This window comes from Pochonia chlamydosporia (assembly GCF_001653235.2).
Source record: "Pochonia chlamydosporia 170 chromosome Unknown PCv3seq00015, whole genome shotgun sequence".
Taxonomy (NCBI): Eukaryota; Fungi; Ascomycota; class Sordariomycetes; order Hypocreales; family Clavicipitaceae; genus Pochonia; species Pochonia chlamydosporia.
Window position 1 is genome coordinate 620034 of NW_019154050.1, and position 16856 is coordinate 636889.

At 48.7% G+C, this 16856-nt stretch overlaps 6 protein-coding genes across 6 annotated transcripts; 1 reads left to right on the top strand and 5 right to left on the bottom strand.

Annotated features, from left to right (window-relative positions):
• Positions 1-363: 363 nt before the first annotated feature.
• Positions 364-780, bottom strand: VFPPC_11344 (hemolysin-III related domain-containing protein; the record flags this gene model as incomplete). The annotated part of the gene is made up of 1 exon (XM_018289563.1): positions 364-780. One exon carries the CDS (start codon positions 778-780, stop codon positions 364-366), a length of 417 nt encoding a protein of 138 aa, XP_018136139.1.
• Positions 781-3761: 2981 nt separating this feature from the next.
• On the top strand, positions 3762-4800 carry VFPPC_11346 (transcription initiation factor IID domain-containing protein; the record flags this gene model as incomplete). The annotated part of the gene is made up of 3 exons (XM_018289564.1): positions 3762-3800; positions 3851-3940; positions 4003-4800. 3 exons carry the CDS (start codon positions 3762-3764, stop codon positions 4798-4800), a joined length of 927 nt encoding a protein of 308 aa, XP_018136141.1.
• A 1026-nt stretch (positions 4801-5826) lies between these two features.
• VFPPC_14910 (hypothetical protein) lies at positions 5827-7275 on the bottom strand (the record flags this gene model as incomplete). Its single annotated transcript, XM_018292678.1, has 1 exon — positions 5827-7275. One exon carries the CDS (start codon positions 7273-7275, stop codon positions 5827-5829), a length of 1449 nt encoding a protein of 482 aa, XP_018136142.1.
• A 3613-nt stretch (positions 7276-10888) lies between these two features.
• On the bottom strand, positions 10889-13431 carry VFPPC_11347 (hypothetical protein; the record flags this gene model as incomplete). The annotated part of the gene is made up of 2 exons (XM_022428753.1): positions 10889-11086; positions 11143-13431. The coding sequence occupies 2 exons, from the start codon at positions 13429-13431 to the stop codon at positions 10889-10891; spliced, it is 2487 nt and encodes an 828-aa protein (XP_022283915.1).
• Positions 13432-15345: 1914 nt separating this feature from the next.
• Positions 15346-15789, bottom strand: VFPPC_14911 (hypothetical protein; the record flags this gene model as incomplete). Its single annotated transcript, XM_018292679.1, has 1 exon — positions 15346-15789. The coding sequence occupies one exon, from the start codon at positions 15787-15789 to the stop codon at positions 15346-15348; it is 444 nt and encodes a 147-aa protein (XP_018136144.1).
• Positions 15790-16058: 269 nt separating this feature from the next.
• Positions 16059-16555, bottom strand: VFPPC_11348 (hypothetical protein; the record flags this gene model as incomplete). Its single annotated transcript, XM_018289566.1, has 2 exons — positions 16059-16341; positions 16392-16555. The coding sequence occupies 2 exons, from the start codon at positions 16553-16555 to the stop codon at positions 16059-16061; spliced, it is 447 nt and encodes a 148-aa protein (XP_018136145.1).
• Positions 16556-16856: the final 301 nt, after the last annotated feature.

A 16856-nucleotide genomic window follows, 5' to 3' on the forward strand; every position in this document is an offset into this window, starting at 1 on the left:
TACGATAGACCCTTTCAGACTCTGAGATGTGAACGGTAAGGGCCCGAGTCGGTTAATTGTAATGCACCTCTCCTGCCATTGGACAGCTGCTACTCTCAAGCTTCTTTCATCGTAGGCATCAGTTCTATGCAGTCAATTGGCTTCAAGACCACACACCCGTATGATGAATTGGTTAGTTTCAATCCTTTTCTTTATTGGCCGGCCATACCTCTTGCGAGTAACACGACTTCATTGGACGGATGGGGTGCATGACCACCTTGCCGAGTTTCCCTGCCCTCGCGCTGTCCAACTTCACTCCTACATCAACAGTTCTCTACACGGCCTTAGAAGCATTCAGTCTTTTACTCGTTCCTGTTAAATATGTTACATGAGAATATCAAGCAGATCCATTCTACGCCAGAATTGTTGCATGCGATGCGAGCGGGAGTGTATCAGGTGGTAAAGCGTCCTTAGGACCAAACAAATCTCCGCACGGATCCCAAACATAGCATAATTCAGAGATGAAACGTTAAGGAATTGAGGCTCAGACAGGTACTGAAAGAAGCAATTGCGACAAATGGTAGGAGGAGGGGAGATCCTCGGCCATACAGGTATACACATCGCAAGTCTCGTTGTACAAAACCAACAAGCTGGCGAAGGTCTCCATATAGTTCGACTTCTGTAACAATAGCCACTGAGGATATATTTGTTATTGAGCTGCCATTCAGAAAATCTCCTGCCAACGTGCGGTTCGCCTTTTAGGTTTTGGCCAGTTTCTGTTATCGTTCTTAATATAGCCATTTTATCAATGTTTCTAGGTAATAACAAAACATTGGAAGAGTAGATAATGTAGAGGACGCGAAGGATACCCAGTGCCGTAAGGAAGGGTACAAAAAGAGCAAATTACAGAAAGGCATAAGAGCGAGGGTGTGAGACTTGCCACGAAGTGATTGTCGAGATATTTTAGAGTAAAGACAGGAGCCTGGCTCCATTCTCCAAGCTATAGCCCTTGGATTCGAGACTGATTTACGTATGGATCAATTGCCCGTGTGCTTTCCCGTTCCCTCGTCTGTGCTGCGCTGCACGGGGAATGAGTGTCCTTGGCGGGGCAATCGCGGCTGGCCAGTCATCCTCTACGGCAAAACACAGATTTCCAACCTTAAGTGCACCATCACCGTTAAATCCACGCTAGGCAGTGGTCTGTCACTCGTGGACTTGTGGGTTGGGAGAGCGATAGAACAGCATTCCGACAGCACCAGACATTTGCGTGGCCATTAAGGCTAGGTCGCGACAACTGGTGGGGCATCCTTCTTGGGCTCCTTCTCCAGTTGTCCTGTCCCCCGAAGTGTCATAACGTGGTAGACAAACGCAGAATACCAAATCTCACGAAGAGAGGCCGGTAGGAGGGTGGGAAACTATCCACTGAAGGTTTGTTGTAGGATCCCACTGGCCAGCAGATGTCAGGACCTGGCTACCAGCAATCATAGCTTCGGGCCTGGACCCGCACCATGAAAGCACCCAAGATTTCTCTCCTTCCGTTCCATTTTTTGCAACTACGTCACTAAATTTACGTTAATTTTTTTTTTTTTGGGCGGTGGTCCAAAGTCGACAGAATTTCTCAAGAAAGCGACACCATTAACCAAAAGAACGCGCTCTATCGCTAAGCAATTATCGCGACGTGCATCTGTTAACGGATACGCAATGCATCCTAATACTACAGCCAGACGCCAAAGCGTCAAAGATCCCGCAAACATGAGTAGGTTCGTTATCTTCCTATTCAAATACATCAAAATAACCCCGTCTATGCTTAGATTCTCCATCAAACATAAATTTGCATAGTCATGTTACTATAATTGTTGCTAGGGTTCTTACATTTAGCTCCTGGGTCGCCTCCGTTGTTGTTTCGCTTGTTTTTGTACTGCAGGACCAGATATGGACTCACAACTACGCCAACTTCGGCATGTTTTCCATGGACGCCTCTATCGTCAGTACACTTTGGTTAGCCAATTTCTGTCCTATGGTTCTTTGCGAGAATAGTATCTAATGAAGCTCAGGGTCGCCCTCTTCCTGGCCCAGTTATCGTACACCCTCTGGATATGCTGCGAAAGCACAGATCTAGTTTTCTTAGGTGTTGGCTTAAGTGGGCACTTCGTTGGAAGCAACCTCCTACACGCCTCGTTTATCGTCCTCTTCGCCTACTCCCAATTCATCGCGGCGGAAGTTGTGCTCCTACTGAATTTAGCCAATCTCACTTGGGCATATTTTCTCTTTCACAGCTATCCGCGATTTATTCATTTGTCAGTAGTTTCTGGCCCACTAGCCTGGACTTACATCGCAGTATACTGGAATGTAGCTTTGCTCGTTCCCCAGCATAACGTCGCCGGTCAAGTTATTGGGAGCCTTTGTATTTGGAGCATTATGGGGTTTGGATTATTCCTTCTTATTACATTCAAGGTACAGAGCTTACAACTCTTATACAAATCGTTCCGATGAATTGACAGCGAACACAGGATGCCACCATTGGTGTTACTCTAGGCAGTTTGTCAGCTGCTATCTCTATTGCACAGTTCAAGGCAGACGTTTTCGAGACTCGATGGATATTCCCTCTTATTATAGCAGTTGGTCTCATATTTTCCGCACTCATTCTTTTAGTTTGGGACGATGATGCAATCCGATGGAAAACTGAGAAGGATAGATTGTCAGGCAATGGCAGATCTGGATCGGAGTGTACCACGGCCAGCGAGTGTTAGAACTACGGTGTCCGTATTTCACATTCTCGTTCCGTTGAAATAGGGTGTACAAATTTGAAGCTCATTGAATGTATTTATGTTCAGAATGTCTTGACTATTTGCGTTTCGTCTAGTTGCATCGGGCAAGTTTAGTCCGCCTTTTTAAATATCACATGAGATTACAAGAGAGGCACTCAAGAAGCAGCTTGGAAAGCCCTAAGGGTCGCCGAACTTTAATCAGCTTCAGAATTCGTAGTTCCCATAGTTTGAGCGTTCGGTTTACTGGGTCATCATCTATCACCTTGTTTTGTAGGTGATATCATGCTCCCAAGTGGGCATTAAAGCTTCCTCTTAACCATGGAAAGCGTCTCGCCAAAACTCGGTTGAGCACTTTACACAAGGGCCGCAGTGTGGATCCGAGAAACCTACTCTACAACTAATCGAAAATGCGATCCTTCCGCCATGCAACTAACTGGCCAATTTTGGGAGGTCTTCCAGCCAACTACAACATGGCTTAGCCTACGTAACAGTCTTAAGGGGGCATTTGGCCAATAGAAAATCATCAACATAGGGTGCTTAGAAAAGTTTGTTCTGCACTATCTTCTACTTCGTAGGGCGTAGTCGAACTAAGACAGGGAAAGTTCACCAATAAGGGCATGTCAACATATTAAGGCCAGGGTACCTTGGCCAATAAGGGAGCTGTCAGTCCTGCAGTAGAAAGTCAAAAGTACTCTGATTGTGAAAAGTCGATTATTGTTTAGCCGATAATTCAAGTGAATGTTCGAGGGCCAGTTTGGCAAAAGGTGCCGGACAAAAAGAACCTGTGTCTACTTCGCTGAGCTTGGTTGGCATAACGTCAGGGGCAATTCACCAATAGCGGCATATCACCTATTAAGCTCAGGGATAGTCTGACCAATAAGAAAATGTCAACTTGAAGAGTATTCCAAATGTACTCTGGCGAGGTCTACTTCATGACACTTAGTCCAGTTGATATCAGGAAAAGTGGACAAGGCTGCTATATTGAAGTGTATTGTGCTAGAGTTGCCACCAGTGATGTCGAAGCTGCCGGTATTCGCTGCAGAAATTCGCCAAGTACGATTTATTTACTTTGCGATTGACGTCTTAAGCTAACATCTCATTAGATGATGTACGTCGCAGGTGAGACCGAAAGCATATCTCAGGACACAGTAGCCCTCGTCGAGAGCATCATTAAGGATCAAGTTATTCACATGGTAAGCTATCTTGACTGGCTATTAGTTCAGGTAATCAGTGCATCAAATTGAATACATGTCAGATAACCATTGCCGACGAGCTCGCCTCCCGACGCGGAAGCCGTGTCTTCTCGAACAACGACCTCATCTTCCAATTTCGACACGACGCCGCGCGGGTCGAACGAATACAAAAGTTTCTCGCTCTGAAAGCACTTCGTAAATTGTCAAAGGACGACGAAGAAGATATTGAGAAAGCTGAAGCACAGGGCGCCGACGCGATGCAACGCGGATCAGCCGACTCACTGGAGATGAGCCAGGCGGTGGTTGCGGCGACTAGACTTCCATGGGATGCCAATGCTCTCTACACAGAGCTACCACCCGGACCAGCCGATTTGATAGTTTCCGGCGAACAAGATGCCACGAATTTGGCAAAACTGCGTGCTGCAGATGCCAAGACTCTCAACATGACTGTTGCTGAATACGCAACGTGGTCGGAATGCCGCCATGCTTCCTTTACCAAGCGGCGCGTAGTGAGATTCCGACAATGGTGCGGACTTGGCGTTGTAGGCGACCACAAGGTGACTGATGATGTCTTGGACATTCTAGGTTTCTTGACCGGTGAGATGGTACAGCGACTAACAGGTTTGGCGTTGGCGTTTCAAGAGCGCGAGATCTGTCGAAGAGCATCCTTGCATGGGGAGCAGAAAATTGAAAGAAAGGGCCTTGAGTCTCTTCTCAGGCCTGAGTCGGGACAGCAACGGAGATCGCCAGTAGATTGGCGACATATTCAGCAGGCATACGACGTGACGCAAATCGAACGGGCAGCTGGTGGTGTCAGGCGGAGGGGCATGTGGACCAAGAAGGGGCTCTGCCTTATTTAAGCAATGAGTTTTAAGCTTTGCGACGCAGCTTAAAGCTTAAAAGGTCTATTGCTCAACTTTTGAAGAGAAATCACTTAGCATAGTAAGACGGTGCACGATGGGGAGCACTATTCCTAGTCTTGCTTAGCCCCCTGTGTCGCGCCTTTCATCCATCTTATAATTATCGACAGTAAGTATAAGTGGCCACAACACCTGTCTCTGTTCTTGTCTGAAATTCGTCTAGGGCAGGCTGAGCCAAGCAGCAACCGGTATACTCTTCAGCGTCCAACTGGAATTTAACCTATTCACAATAGTAACATGTTCACGTATTAAGGACAGGGGTAGTTTGACCAGTAAAGGATATGTGAACGTTTGGTAAATATTCTCAATATACTCCGGCGAGGTCTATTTCGCCAACACTAGTCAGGCTAGTATCAGGGATGTTATCCAATAAAGGCACCGGATCCTACTATGTTCAGGGCGTTGTAGCTAATAATTGAAGTGATACATCGGCCTCCTTTTACAGTGTTACTCACCGTGTATCGAGTTTCTGCCTTCTCGCACGTAAACGCAATGCGCCGTCAATGTCTCCCGCAGCGCAGATTACGGGGATGCACTCTGCTAATGCTGACATTAGGACCTCTCCACGGCGCTGGCAAAGCATGTTAGTTCTCTTAGTCAAAGCTCACTAATCTACATGGGTCGCTTGAATTAGCACTCGGTGAGGTAAAGTTGTAGGGCATATTATGGCTCTATCCCGTATTTGACATTGGAAGTTGAGTTACTTGCCTAAATTATCCGGCCGCTGTGACGCAGTGTCCCCAAATTTAAACCCCGGGCGTAAGCGACGGAATCACAAGAGAAGAAGTCAAGTGCGGATGAAGTGCAGTTGCTGGATGATGAAAATTACAAAGGTTTCCTAACCCGATTCGAAGATGCTTCTGCATTGTACATGCTCCCAAGGCCACCAAGTTGATTTCAACGATACCGACCAAACTGTACTCCTCTTTCGAATGGCCCCATTGTAGATTCTACGAAAGATAATAATTAAAGAAATGATACCTTGGCAAGAACGCGATATTCAATGTAATCATCGCCGTTCATGTTAAAAATAGCTCCTTGTGACACGAACTTTCCTGCAAAAGGACCTGCCGTCTTACGGTGGTACTTCATCCCACCAGTCAGCTGAACATACTCTCTGCATTCTTCTTCTGTGGAAAGAGTCCGTTGACGCTTATCTGAGCGCTGCGGATGCTCCGATGATTGTGAAGATGTCTCGTCCAGAGGAGCACGTTTTCCGGGTCCGTGGTCAATTGACGCCGGAATTTGTTCTTTGTGGACGGCAAAGCTCTCAGGCTGATCTAGGGTTGTCTCGGCTCGAACAGGTTCCTGCCCAACCTGCGAGGGTTGGGATTTGGTTTGAACCGCCGTCTTAGTACTGCAACTTCCACTTGCTCGAAGATCATTCTCGGTCCGCCGGTTGGGAAGCGGCCGTGACGTATCTCGGTTGGTTGGTGGGAGATGGTTTCCGCAATCTGGCTCCTTGTTCGTAAGATCCACTATCCCGTCTCGAGATCGCGCGGTTAACATGGCGTTGGAGTTCTGTCGTTGTCTGTTGGACATATCGCTCACGCGGAGCTGTGCTTCACGTACAGCATTTGCCTCATTGTTGGTACTTTCTCTAGGGTTCTCACCGTGATCCACTTGATTCTGTCGGATGCGACAGAACTCTTTGACTTCCTGATGATTAAGGACTTTGAGATGTGGCAGAAATTCAACTTCTTCAAACGATATCCATATAGCACTTGCGCCAGACAGGACGTTACTATTTTCAAACCTCCTGTCTCTTATTTCTTGTACAACCATATATCGAAATGAGTCATTTTGTCCAAGAATGCCATAAACTTCATGGCAACCATCGTGGTTGTTTTCGCCCGGTGGCTTCCAGCAGCCCACAGGAATGCGAGTCGGACGAGCGCAGGGTAAAGGACGAGAATGGAGTTGAGTTTTAGACGTCGGTATTGACTTCTGTGGCGAAGGAGTGACCTGATATTGAATCTTAGGCAGTGCGGGCAGAATCGGTTTGAAGCCGTTACTCGTTCTCCCTTCATTGAAGGCGGGCTGTGCTGGATGGAGGGGGGTTTTAATCTGTGCCCGATGGGTGGCATCCGCAACAGCAGCCGCTTCGGCGGCAATTCGTTCCTCCTTGGATTCCTCTGCGGGTATATTGGATCGAATGCGCGTATATTCCTTTACTTCTAAAGGATTCAATCCGACAAGGTGATGGGAGAATTCCACGCGGTCAAACGTCACCCACCGTTCAGAATGCCTGGCTGGTAGCCCGTAATCTTGGGCCAGCGGCTCTCCTTCCTTTGTGTACGGTTGAATGTACATTTGGAGTGTGTTCTGCTCGTCAACAAACCCCGTGACTGCATGCTTTTTGCTGTCATCCGGGACAGTGGACTCTCGCCAATGGCCTAACAGGACGCATTGCATTCCAAAACGTCCCGCATCTGGGGGTTTGGACCTGACCTGGATAGGCTGATTTTGGGTTGGGATTCCTTGCTGGTGACCGAGGAAAAAGCGTGTTCCAACTCGCTTTCACCAACGACACCAGGTTCTCCCTGTGGAACTATAGCAGCGGCCTGTCCCGTCGACCCCTCCATAACGCACCGATCCCCGCCGTCTCTCACCACAATGGTGTTTTCAGCATCGCTAAGCCTTACGTTATTCCCTTCGCTGGTTTCTCTCTCCCATCCTCGTCCACTTCTTGGCGATTGTTGCGACCGAACGAGCGTCGCAGCCTCATGCTAGTGGATATCGGTGGTTTGGCTGATACGATTCATATAAATTTCAGGAAGGTAGAGAATGCGAACTGACAGGAAAAGCAAGGCAAAGTAAATATGAAGGGTGAAATAGTGAGACAGAAAAAGGGTGACGGGGGATGCTCGTCGCGGATATATTGTATAAAAGCGACTGTTGAGACAGATTTGGCATAGTGTCAGGGACTGTGGAAGGGAAAGGCTCTGCACCATCAATAATCCATGTTGCTCAAGGCCCTCTGCTTGCGGATTTGGTTGGAGTTTCAGAGCGCTCCCCTATTAAGACAAAACAAGGAGCAAGATAAATGGGGTCCATATTTTGAGGTACCATTGAATAGTAGTTATGTTCAGAAAACTCCAAGCGGCGGTTATCACTCGAGCTTGCTGGAGATGCACTGTAATGAACTTTACTGAGCCCCAGTATTGCTGACCACCATAGTTTGGGCATTAAGAGCCATGAGTCGGCCCACTGAAATCTGTTTTCCAGCGAACATGATATCAATAGTGGCACATCTTCTATGCGACACAATCACCTCGTTGTGCACCTGATGGCATGCTTCCAAGGTGGCCAATACATCGCCTTACCTTTTCAGCTCCTCTTCACCTTGGAAAGCGGCGAGCGAAGACTCGGTTGAGAACACTCTGCGCAAGGCCCCAAGTGAATCCGAGATAGCCAACGACAACGCAGCGTTCAAAGTTGTGCAACTAACTGGCCAGTTTTGGCCAACCTCCCAGCCAATCAGGCAGGGCTAACTCTACCTAGCAAAAGAAAGGAGTCATTTCGCCAATAGGGAACGTGGACAGAGAGGACTGAGGAAATGTCATTACGCACCAGTGTCTACTTCGTCGGCGCAGTTCAGCTAAGACTAGGGGCAGTTAGCCAGTAAGTGCGTATCGCTTTGTTAAGGTCAGGGGTAGTTTGTCCAATGAGTGAATGACCGTTCTCGCCCCAGAAAGACAGAGGTACTTCATTGTTAATCCAGCACGGATATCCTCACCATTGTCAGGGATAATATCAGGGAGAGTCCCCGTACACCCTGATGAGGTCAATGGCTGGTGTGGCTATTATCAGGGGTCGGTATCCAATAAAGGCGCAGGGTCCAATTAAGTTCCGGGGCTTCGTAACCAATGATTGAAACGTCAATGCCCTTCACAAGAGAACTCGCACGTCTAACATAACGCAGACCGCGTGGATGAACTCTGCCATTCTTCCATGAGGTGTCTCACCCAAGTATACGGGCGCTTTACCTATTCCCTGGGATAAAGAAGATGGTCCCATGTTCGGGCAGCATTATGAATCGTTACGTAGAGGTTCAGTTCATAGCACTGCTAGCAGCCTCTCGGCATATTACTAAGTCGGGACTCAAACAACTGTATTAGTTTCTTTATCTTGGCTACGCCTACAGTAATACAGTGTCCGCGTACAATTAATTCGCTGGTCAACACTCTCCTCGGCCGCTTTGACATTCCAATCACCAGAATCGGGGTCCCCCGAAAAGCATCCCGCAGGTTTCATGCCATCACCATCGTCACGAGCCCAGCCCGCAGATGCTTTGCACTGACTGCATGGGAGACTATTCGAGAGAGCCATAGTCTGACGCCATATGTGTTGGCCGGCGTTGAATATCGATTCTCTTTGGGGAGGGGTTTGCGGCAGCTGTACTGTATTACTGTCAGCTCAACCCTTGTTCTCCAAAGAGTTGAGGTTCATGGGTTCTGTAGCTTACACCGCAATAGCCAGGCACTTCATCAGGATCGACTGGACAGCAAGATTTGGAAAAGGCCACAGCAGCTTGTAGTTCACCAGTTCGTCGAAACTGCAAGGCAATTAGCTGAACGTAGCTCGCTTTGTTTCATTTGCCTACTCCACGTGTTCGTCGACTAGCCGTTCGGATCGCGGGGACGCCATGGGGATCCCTCAACGCCACTTTTCCATGATCCTAAGATGCCAGCGAATCTTCGATGGAAGGCAGCTCGATTAGTCGCGGAAGGTGTTGCCGATAGACATCGATGCCAGGTCCAGTCTGCAGATTTCAACCGAGTTCCTGCCCAAGCGCCAAAGTGCTGATTTGTAATGTGCATGCCTTGCGATCGTCGTTTTCAAAAGGTGTGCACACAGTCGCTCCCGGCAGACAGTGTTACAGCGGCGAGGATAGGGATGGAAAATATGAGCAAAGCGACTGACCAAGGCATGAATTAGGTCCTGAAATGCCTTTCCTCATGCAACTTCCCAGCAACGTCATCCTCGCTTCGACAATGGTTGAAGAACTAGAAGAGAATGCATTTGCGGGGAGACGGGTCACTGCATCGCGCGATTTCAGTTACATAGGTTGAGGTGGGCACTACCTAAGCTGCCAGTCCTGGTGTTGGGGCCTGGGAGAAAGACCCTTAAACCTGGCATTGTTAGGGAGTTTTCCTTGCCTGTCATTGGCTTGACGACTTGGTGGTCGTTTGCCTGTCATTGACCCCCAGCCTCTGTGAAAAGTTACTGGATTGTTGATTGGACAGCACCCAGTTGACTAAATCGATCGGCCGTTTGTAGGATAAAGGAGGCGGTCCCAGGTCATTCTTGAAAGAGCAGTCGGGGTGAGGTGGTTGACGGGCAGAAGAGTCGTCACAGGCGATGGTGTGAATCGTCACAGATTAGTTCATTGCACCTAGTTAAGGTTCAAACCACGTGGCAATGTACAGTCTTGTTTATTTCCGACAACAACTCTAAGCTCGTGCAGTTGCCCTTCTTCACAAGACACTACTTTGATCTCGCAACATCGGGATCCTTCCAGATGAAACGCCCTACAACCAGTTGCCGTTGTTTCGGCCAACTTGTAGCCCGAATGTACTTGCGGAATGATTGCGTGTGGGCACATTCCCGGACGATCCTATATGACGCTACATTTCTTGAGACTCCCGATCGACTTTGTATATAGAGTGTGTTAGTAGTCTTTTTGGGTGGTTGGCCGGCCATCATACGGTTGAGCTCACACAACCAGCGAAATTCCTGCTTTCTTGAGCAAGCCTAGGTTAGGTCTATAGAAACCATATCATCATCGCTATCCTCAAAACCCTGCCAATTTGACGATCGCCGATTTATTTCCGTCCGTAGATTGTCCAAACAAGCGTCCTGCGGTTGAGAGAAATATGGCGGAGTTATGCAGGGTGATCGTGACTCTACACTACGATTAGTACCCGAAGAATCACGATCCCTGGAGTGTGAGGCTCGACAACGACGGCTACTTCTCCGGCTTTTTGATCGAGTCCGATTCATTTCGCGGTTTTCGGAACCAAATCTATCTGAACCTGTTCTTGCTATCATTGTCGGTGCACAGGACGATCGCGAATGCACGGTACTGTTGGTGCGGGAAGAATATCGATTCCTGGACTTTGCAACGCTCTGTTGCTTCGAACGTGCCCGGGTAAGGTCGCGCTTTTGGCAACCAAACGTATCTGAACCTGCCCTTGACATCGGCGGGCTTATACGGAGCGCGCTGCTTCCGCGAGTCAACAAAGCGCCAGGAGCCGTGTCAGTGTCGGTCTGTCCAACCAGTCTCGGTTGGTCCAAGGTAGTCACAGGAATAGTCGATCGGGAAGTAAAACTTAAGCGTGGAGAACACGGTAGCTGGCCTGTTTGTGGACTATGCGATGTGCGATCTGCCTGTTTTAAAGGCGACTCGCGACGCTTCGGTTGATCTCGATTCATAGCCACTGAAACTGGAGACGATAAGAGAGCTTGGTCATCCGGAACAGGGGACCGAGACTGCAAAGAAGCACTATGCCGGTAGATATCGGTTACGCCGGATAAGGAAGCCCTGCGGCTCTCACTTTCCAAAGCCATTCTTCCAATCCCAGCCAAATAGGCTGAGAACGGGCTGGGCAGTACGGAACGGGAAGATGTTGAGCTACTAAACAATACTTCTTCGGTATTATCAGGCCAGTTCCGGGCGGCTTTGGGGTCCACGACGCGCTCGGGGCATGCCTCCCATGACATGGACGAGAGACTGCCACTGGATTCGCGACCTGGTGAATCAAGGCCACCAGTGAGTTGTGATACAGTAACCGGAGTACCCGAAGCGTTGTCAACAGTAGCTGCGACATGGTGGCCTAAGGGTGAAAATCGATCAGGAGTGCGCGATTCATCGCCAGACTGAGGGTCTACGTCCATAAGTGGGCTCAGGACGCCTGGATGATCCTCTTCCGTGATAGTCTCGAGGCGGCTGTCATTTGGCCAGTTGCGATAAGCATTTTGAACGACTTGGGACCTGTTTATGTTTACTATTGGTTGCGATAGATCGTATTCGAATGTGCACGATCCAAAAAAACATCGTCTGAATTCCTGCAAGAGAAACGATACTCCAATCTCCGGCTGACCGGTTTGAGATACAAGATAAGGTAAGAAAGCCTTTTCTTGAAGAAATCTAAAAACCGATATATGGGGTCTGCCATATCTGTAGTCTATTTTTTGGAGAAGACTCATTTCATCAGAGATTCCTTCCTTCAAATCATCGCCGTCGGAGCATGGATTGAACGACGAAGTTGGGACTTTTGCGCCGTCGTCAATGTTGCGAGTGCGAAACCCAACAAGTTTGGCTCGTCTGTGGAAAAGCGATATGCAGTTGGGATCTGTGAGAAGCTCTCCCGTATCTGCTTTGGGTTTCCACGCACTTAGAGATGCAAATTGCCGAAGTGCCGCCAACATAACCGCCAAATACGCGAGGTCGAACGAAGGCGGGCCTACAACGCATCGGAATTCTCCTTCTTTGACTTCGACGTAGCCAACTTTTCCGGACCAGCAGGAGCGCATGGTGGATCGCAATGACATTTGGTCTGCCTTAGCCTTCTTCCGTAATTCTTTGGGGATCAAATATGACCAGATGATCTCGGCAGCAATGCCTAAGTAGAGCATGTTTGATTGCAGCGACTTCATGCCAGGAATCATATTTAACGAGGAAATCACACGCTCGTTTATGTCTCGCCGTTGCTCCGGATCTCTCACTCCCGGGAAGACCTTTCCTGCCTCGAAAACAGAATCAATCCATCGTCGGTCCACTTCATTCACACCTGGAGCGCGACACTCCAACAACTCCACAGTCTCTCTACCAAGGCATTTCTGTATGGAATGACTACCGAAGGTAAACGTTGACCACGTCTCGTAGATGCATTTCAACCCAGAGTAGAGCTCGTCTTCCAGCCGCCAGTCGAAGTACTTAGACCAGCTGCTCAAATGTAATGACTCCATTATACCAGGGAATTGAATAAGTGCGTCGAGGGCGCCTGCAATGGCCAGGCGCCGGTCGATCAGTCGTAGAGACCTTTTTTTAGTTACACTGAGCCGTTGATACCACTCGCAAAAGTCAAAGTTGTTCCCATCATACTCTCGTACTTTAGTATATATTTGACCATCAGAGAAGGGCCTTTCATGTTGGTACTGCTCCGTTCGCCTTCTTATCATGTAGTTTGAGCGTATATCACTCATGTCCGTGGAGAAGAGTCTAATGGTCCATAGTAGGTCGTCATCGACCTTCTTCGCCGCTTCAATCCGATGTCGACCTTGACTGTAAGCCACGGAATGGCCTGTAAGACGCGGAAATTCTAGGTAGAGGTTCTTCCGTTGAAGCTCCCTCAACGACAGGCCGAGACTTCCGAGGACAGAAATTACCTCTGATCTGTCTACATACCCGTCCACCCAATGTCTTTGGTTGCTGTGGTCAATAGACGTTCCTCTGAATAATTCCTCAAGGTGGCCGCTATGCTCGTCGTAGTAATGACGACCTCCTGCATCGTCAAGGAAACAGAGGCGGGAGAGCGGAACTTGGACAACTCCTAGACAGTCCATTTTGGCTTTACGGCGGAATCAGAGACTTTTTGATCTCAGACGGACATCAATATTTTATAGTTCGGTAAATAGAGTAAACTTGCTTCTTTTTCATCTCTGCTATATCTACTTTATGGATTTGAATCTGTAAATATCGACATATACAACTCTATAATAGCATTCAACTTCTGATGGTAGGCGAGGGCGGATCGGCAGACCTAAGAACAATAATCATCATCCGGTAGACGAGGACGCAGTGGCAGAATAACTTTCGACGATGGCGGATTGGCAGAAGACCGATATTCGACATCTGGTAGGCGAGGGCGCCTTGACAGAACCGTAGTGAGCATCTGGCAGGCGAGGGCGCATTGATAGAACAACACCTGGTAGGCGAGGGCGCATTGACGGAACAGTATTCAGCATCTGGCAGGCGAGGGCGCATTGACGGAACAGTATTCAGCATCTGGCAGGCGAGGGCGCATTGATAGAACAACACCTGGTAGGCGAGGGCGCATTGACGGAACAGTATTCAGCATCTGGCAGGCGAGGGCGCATTGATAGAACAACACCTGGTAGGCGAGGGCGCATTGACGGAACAGTATTCAGCATCTGGCAGGCGAGGGCGCATTGACGGAACAGTATTCAGCATCTGGCAGGCGAGGGCGCATTGACGGAACAGTATTCAGCATCTGGCAGGCGAGGGCGCATTGATAGAACAACACCTGGTAGGCGAGGGCGCATTGACGGAACAGTATTCAGCATCTGGCAGGCGAGGGCGCATTGATAGAACAACACCTGGTAGGCGAGGGCGCATTGACGGAACAGTATTCAGCATCTGGCAGGCGAGGGCGCATTGATAGAACAACACCTGGTAGGCGAGGGCGCATTGACGGAACAGTAGTCAGCATCAGGCGAGGGGCGCCTTGATAGAAGAGTAGCAGGTTTGCATAATCTCATTGATCAACTTCCCGTAACAAATGGGTGGGCATTTCGTTCCTCCCCTGGTCGAAGCGCAGCGGGTCGTGGACATGTGGCGCAACGTCAACAGAATTCAGCCCTACGGCTGAGATCGATGCTTCCTTGCGTTCCAACTTGTGACGCAATCTTTGGGAGGCTGTCCCGGCATCTGTTTTGCTAAGTCCTATCCACGTTGGTCAGACGAAACCCGCAGGTCCAATGCGACAACAATCTTATTTGCAACAATAACTAACTAACTTAACTTAACTAACTAGCTAACTTATATTAATAATAAATACTTGCAAAGAATTCCCTCAGACATACGAAACCTCTGCCCGCTTTTGACACTTTTGCAGCCAGTGCGGCCAGAGAGGCCAGTGTAACCCGCCTTGCTGACGCAAAAAAAACGACAAATGCAACTCAGCCTTCCCAATTGTGTCCCAGTTGGGCCAAGTTCAGGTCACCGGATGTGCCGCGATTGGTGCATTCCAGTGAACTCATCACCAACAGTCACACACAACTGCCACTTAATACACTTTTCAAATGGCCTGTCGTCGATTGCTATCTGTTTGCCCAGTCGCCCAGTCCGTTAACCATAACAGTTCAACAAACACTGTGTCGCTGTTCTCGATTTAGTCCTCTGGGCGAGCGCTCTCGTCTTCTCCTGCCTTGCATCTGGAGTAGTTTTTCTCGGCTGGTTGCCTCATAATGCTTGTGAGAGTCAGTTCGGTCTCTTCTAGAAAAATATTGCTCTGGCAACTCTTACAACAGTGCGGCTAGCATGATAGTGCCGGGCTTTATGTCTCCATTATTCATTAAATGTGGCTGGATAACTTGCAAATTGAGAGGTAGCCTCGACAGCCTTCCGATCAAGGATTGGAACTTGTTCTCGTTCAATACTGCTAGATCTCCGGTTGGTTACAGCCCGAATCGTTGAAGGTAGATTTGGGGAAAGAGATGTCGCATTTAGCAAAAATTCTAAATCATGTATGATCCATCACGGTTCATTTCACCACAATCCACGCCAATGTGAATATCTTCCCCAGAGAGTGGCTTGTTTACCCACTGCCCCGTCTGCCTGTCCTTGGACCGTTTCCGACAATCGCTGGCGGTAATAAGAGTGTAGCTCATAATGTTCTTTAACGCCTCTTGATAATCTCTTGCATCTTCACGCCATCGTTCATTTTGACAATATACATCCATGTGTGCCTTGTTCACCTCCGTGAGACGGTTGATCTCCAGAAGCTGAAGCTCGATCTCTCTCTTGGTCGTCTTGAGTTCATAAAGCAATGCCTGTATTTGCTCAAACTGAGCCTGCAAGGCGGCATCTTCACTTTGTCGTGCCGATCCGACCTTCGTCCAAGGCATCAATTGCCGTGGTGCTTTTGGGAAAGGGCTGAGTGGATTGTCAAGTAGACCCATAGTGAGGATATGGCAGCGGATGGTACCAGTCAGAAAAAATCGTAAGATTTTGTAGAGGGCGAGGATTGACAGGAGGCTGAGCGGTTCATTTTAGATGTGGGATGGATAACACACAGTTTTCAGAACGACCAGGGTAGCTTATATTGGTTTTCTACATACTGAAAGTAGAGAAACGACCTCCGAATCAAAATAATCCAAGCACGGAAAAATGCACAAGCGCAAACACAAGCATACACAATCGCATACATCCACGATGGTAGCCCCGTCGTTTAGAAATAATCCTCAAGGCGGAACTCCTCCTCCGACAAGGAATGGGTAGAGGAGAATGAGTCATCAGTTATTTCAGCCTCGTAGTCATCAACTGCGGCGTAGCTATACTCGGAGCCCGAGCATTGGCTAGGAGGCTGTTGGTAATGCAACGATTCGAGCTGCTTTTGCATCGAGTCCACTTTCGTCTGCAAAGAGCTGAACAACTGCTCAAGCTTGCGTTGGTTCTCATACACCCATGTCAACATGGTGTGAACTGCTGAGAGCGATTTCTGTAGATCAAACCTTGGCGGGTGTTAGCTGTAACTTCATCATCCTTGCCAGAACACGCCTACGCTTCATCACCATTGCTGCGCTCGGCCACTGAAGCCGGTGTTGGCTCTGCGAACGCTCCTCCCAGGTGCGGCGTAGTTACAGGGGAGCCAGTCCAAGCCTTGTCAATATCCACCATGCCGTCAAGGAAATAGCTGGGGCTTGTGGGCAGGTTTCGGGCTGCCATAGTAGAAGTAGGAAGGGAATAGAAGAGGCTATGGACATGAAATTGAACTTGGACAAGATTGCTCGAGAAGAGAGTCGCAATTTATAGACACTCCCTTAGCCCCGGCTCCACCGAGCCAGCCAAAATCATTTTCGGGGTGTCGATTCATGCCTCCCGATCTCTGGTCCCCGGAATCAAGAATCAGCCCTGTCTAATATTTAAACACCAACATCGCGAGCCCTCCCAATATTCTCTGTTGGACTTGCCACAACCCTCATTCTGCCTTCCATTTCAATCCAGACGCCACAAAAACTTGAGCCAT